Genomic DNA, 3,402 nt, shown 5'->3' with positions numbered 1-3,402 from the left:
TAAGGAGGAGCCAAGGAGTAGCAGTAGAAAGGCTGCAGAAAGAGTCAGGAGCCCAGAGGAGGGGGCAAAGGGGGCGAGGGGTGGGGGCAGAAATTGGAAATGAAAGCAGACAACAGAACATTGGTAGAGAGCAGGAAAGGAGGTGAAAGGAGACAATTTTAGACAAGAAAATTTTTTGGTCGCTACCCGGATTCGAACCCAGGACCTTTGAATGAGAGGCCAACACCTTAACCTCTAGGCCACGAGAGCCCCCTGAGATATATTGCATTGGGATGTTAACAAAATGTGAAAAAGTAAGAACTGAGAGAAACCAGTGGCATTGTTGTAAACTGTTCTGTATTGGTGTAATTTTGTGTATTTATGCATGGATTTATGTAAGTATACATATTTATAATTATGTATTTATGTGTGTATGTTTGCCATTGTAAAACAAAGTGCCCTTCTGGGACAAATAAAAGTGTAATTTATTTATTTATTTTTAATTTAAAGTTACACCTTTTAAAATTTATTTTTAGGAAAATAAATTGAGGAAAAAAATATTTATAGGTAGTTTTTGCAAGAAACAGCTCTTGCATTATATTACAAAATGGTTGGGGAGTACTTTGGTGTGTATGACTCAATATCGACCGACCTTGACCTCTCTGCAGCTATCCTTGCCGATGTCTGGGTTCGAGGTTTAAATAACAAGTTTCTGATTTTCCTCAGTCCGCCCGGCCTAGAATAATATCCTGTGTGGATTTAAGTGGCTGTTTGTACAGGCGGCTCTCAGGGCAGACTAGACAGTGTGTATACAAAACAGACTGACCAATGTACTTATGTCACCACTTTGTGTTTGTGGAGTCGGGCGCTCGTCAATTTTTTTACATGTGGAGTTGTCGGTATCGTCTTAAAGTTTGTTCATTTGTCTTGCTTTCCAAGAAAAAAATTATTCATCTCTCTTGAATAGAAGTTTTGAGATATTTGCTATTGAAGGAAGTTGGGGTCACATGGTTTCAGAGGTAGAATTAACTCGAAAAAGGCCGCCAAAGTTTGGTGACTTCCAAAACTTGGGGAGTCCTTGGAAATTGCAAATTTACAATTTTGCACCTTTAGCAGTGTTTTTCAGGAAAATCCCCGCTTAAATGTGTTTGTAAATAAATATATAGGGTGTTGAGCCAAAAAAAGGAAATTCTAAGAAAATTGCAAAAACCGCCTTAGAAAAATAGAAGTGCCGATTTCTTTGATTGTGTTATAAAATTTTGACGAGCGCCTGATTTCTCCCCGACGCCTCACTTTTCTCTGTACTGTGGGTGGTTGGTGGTTGCTCTAGAGTGGTGTGCTTCTTCCTTTCAATCAATCTATCGTCTTTATCTCCCCTCCTTTTTTGTGTTTGTTACTCTCTTGTAATACCTAACCTTCAGCACTTGACCGTATTGTGTTTCAAGTGCCGTAAAACTTTTACTAAAACTTTTTTTAAAAACCCATTTATATATATATGGTGCTGAGCAAAAAATAAAAATAAGAATTTGAAGAAAATTGCAGAAACTGCCTTAGAAGTGCCGATTTCTTTGATTTCGTTGTAAAATTTTGACGAGCACCTGATTTCACTCTGACGCCTCACATTTGTCTGTTTAGCCGTTGTTTCTGTACCTGCCGTTCCAAGCTGTGCACAGTGCAGACGGAGACGGGCCACACCTCCAGGCGCCGGTGAAGTACATCCAGAGGTTTGGGTATATCGAGAACCGCGACCGCAGGATCTACGCTGGTGAGGGAGCCACTCTATTGTTGCCGTCTGTCTCAGTGTCTGTCTGTTTTTCTGTCTGTCTGATTTTCTGTCTCAGTGTCTGTCTGTGTTGCTGTCTGTGTGTCTAGCTGTCTGTGCGTGTAGTTGTCTGTCTGTGTGGTTTTCTGTCTGTGTAGTTGTCTGTCTGTGTAGTTGTCTGTCTGTGTGTGTAGTTGTTTGTCTGTGTAGTTGTCTGTCTGTGTAGCTGTCTGTCTGTGTAGCTGTCTGTGTAGCTGTCTGTCTGTGTAGCTGTCTGTCTGTGTAGCTGTCTGTCTGTGTAGCTGTCTGTGTAGTTGTCTATCTGTGTAGCTGTCTGTCTGTGTAGCTGTCTGTCTGTGTAGCTTTCTGTGTAGCCGTTTGTCTCAGTGTCTGTCTGTGTTGCTGTCTGTCTGTGTAGCTGTCTGTGTGTGTAGCTGTCTGTGTGTGTAGTTGTTTGTCTGTGTTGTTGTCTGTCTGTATAGTTGTTTATCTGTTTAGCTGTCTGTCTGTGTGTGTACCTGTCTGTCTGTGTAGCTGTCTGTCTGTTTTTCTGTCTGTGTAGCTGTCTGTCTGTGTAGCTGTCTGTCTGTTTTTCTGTCTGTGTAGCTGTCTGTCTGTGTAGTTGTCTGTCTGTGTAGCTGTCTGTCTGTGTAGCTGTCTGTCTGTGTAGCTGTCTGTCTGTCTGTGTAGCTGTCTGTCTGTGTAGTTGTCTTTCTGTTTTTCTGTTTGTGTAGCTGTCTGTCTGTGTAGCTGTCTGTCTGTTTAGTTGTCTGTCTGTGTAGCTGTCTGTCTGTGTAGTTGTCTGTTTGTTTTTCTGTCTGTGTAGTTGTCTGTCTGTTTTTCTGTCTGTGTAGCTGTCTGTGTAGTTGTCTGTCTGTGTAGTTATCTGTCTGTGTTGCTGTCTGTCTGTGTTTCTGTCTGTCTGTTTTTCTGTCTGTGTAGTTGTCTGTCTTTTTTTCTGTCTGTGTAGTTGTCTCTGTTTTTCTGTCTGTGTAGTTGTCTGTCTGTGTAGTTGTCTGTCTGTGTAGCTGTCTGTCTGTGTAGCTGTCTGTCTGTGTAGCTGTCTGTATAGCTGTCTGTCTGTTTTTCTGTCTGAGTAGTATATCGAGAACCACGACGGCAGGATCTACGCTGGTGAGGGATCTACTCTAGTTGAGGAGCTGGCGTGGCATGATGTGTAGGAATGTCTGTCTCTGTTTCTGCCTGTCTCTGTCTGTCTCCGCTTCTGATCGTCATTTCTGCCTATCCTCATTTTCCACCTCCCCCCGCCCCTCACCTCTCCTTTCCATCTCCCCTCCCCTCACCCCTCTCTCCCCCACTTTCGCTCCCCCCATCCTTTTTATCTCCACCGTCCCCTCCCCCTCCTCCCCCCGCCCCTCACCTCTCCTTTCCATCTCCTCCCCGCTCCACTTTTTCTCCCCCCCCCAACCCTCGACACAGCCATGGTGTCTGCCCTTGACGATGCTGTGGGCGCCGTCTACGATGCTCTCAAGACCTCCGGAATGCTCCAGAACTCTGTCATTGTGTTCACCACAGACAATGGCGGGCCCGCTAACGGCTTTGACTACAACGCTGCCAACAACTTCCCACTCAGGTAATCTGCACCAACTGCCCTTCCTCGACCTCACTCTCTCCCCCCCATCCCTCATCCTATTCACCCC

General features: G+C 44.4%; 1 protein-coding gene across 1 annotated transcript in view; it reads left to right on the top strand.

Annotated features, from left to right (window-relative positions):
• LOC101850089 (arylsulfatase I) overlaps nt 1-3,402 on the top strand; it is a gene marked incomplete at both ends in the record, with an annotated part of 12,534 nt that overhangs the window by 5,696 nt on the left and 3,436 nt on the right. Inside the window, 2 exon segments of the mRNA XM_013083822.1 lie at nt 1,615-1,744; nt 3,182-3,335. Of these exon segments, the coding sequence (XP_012939276.1) occupies nt 1,615-1,744; nt 3,182-3,335 (284 nt within the window).

The sequence above is a fragment of the Aplysia californica genome, unplaced genomic scaffold (assembly GCF_000002075.1).
Source record: "Aplysia californica isolate F4 #8 unplaced genomic scaffold, AplCal3.0 scaffold00256, whole genome shotgun sequence".
In the NCBI taxonomy this organism is placed as follows: Eukaryota; Metazoa; Mollusca; class Gastropoda; order Aplysiida; family Aplysiidae; genus Aplysia; species Aplysia californica.
Note: the sequence above shows the minus strand (reverse complement) of the source record. Positions and strands in the feature narration are given on the sequence as shown.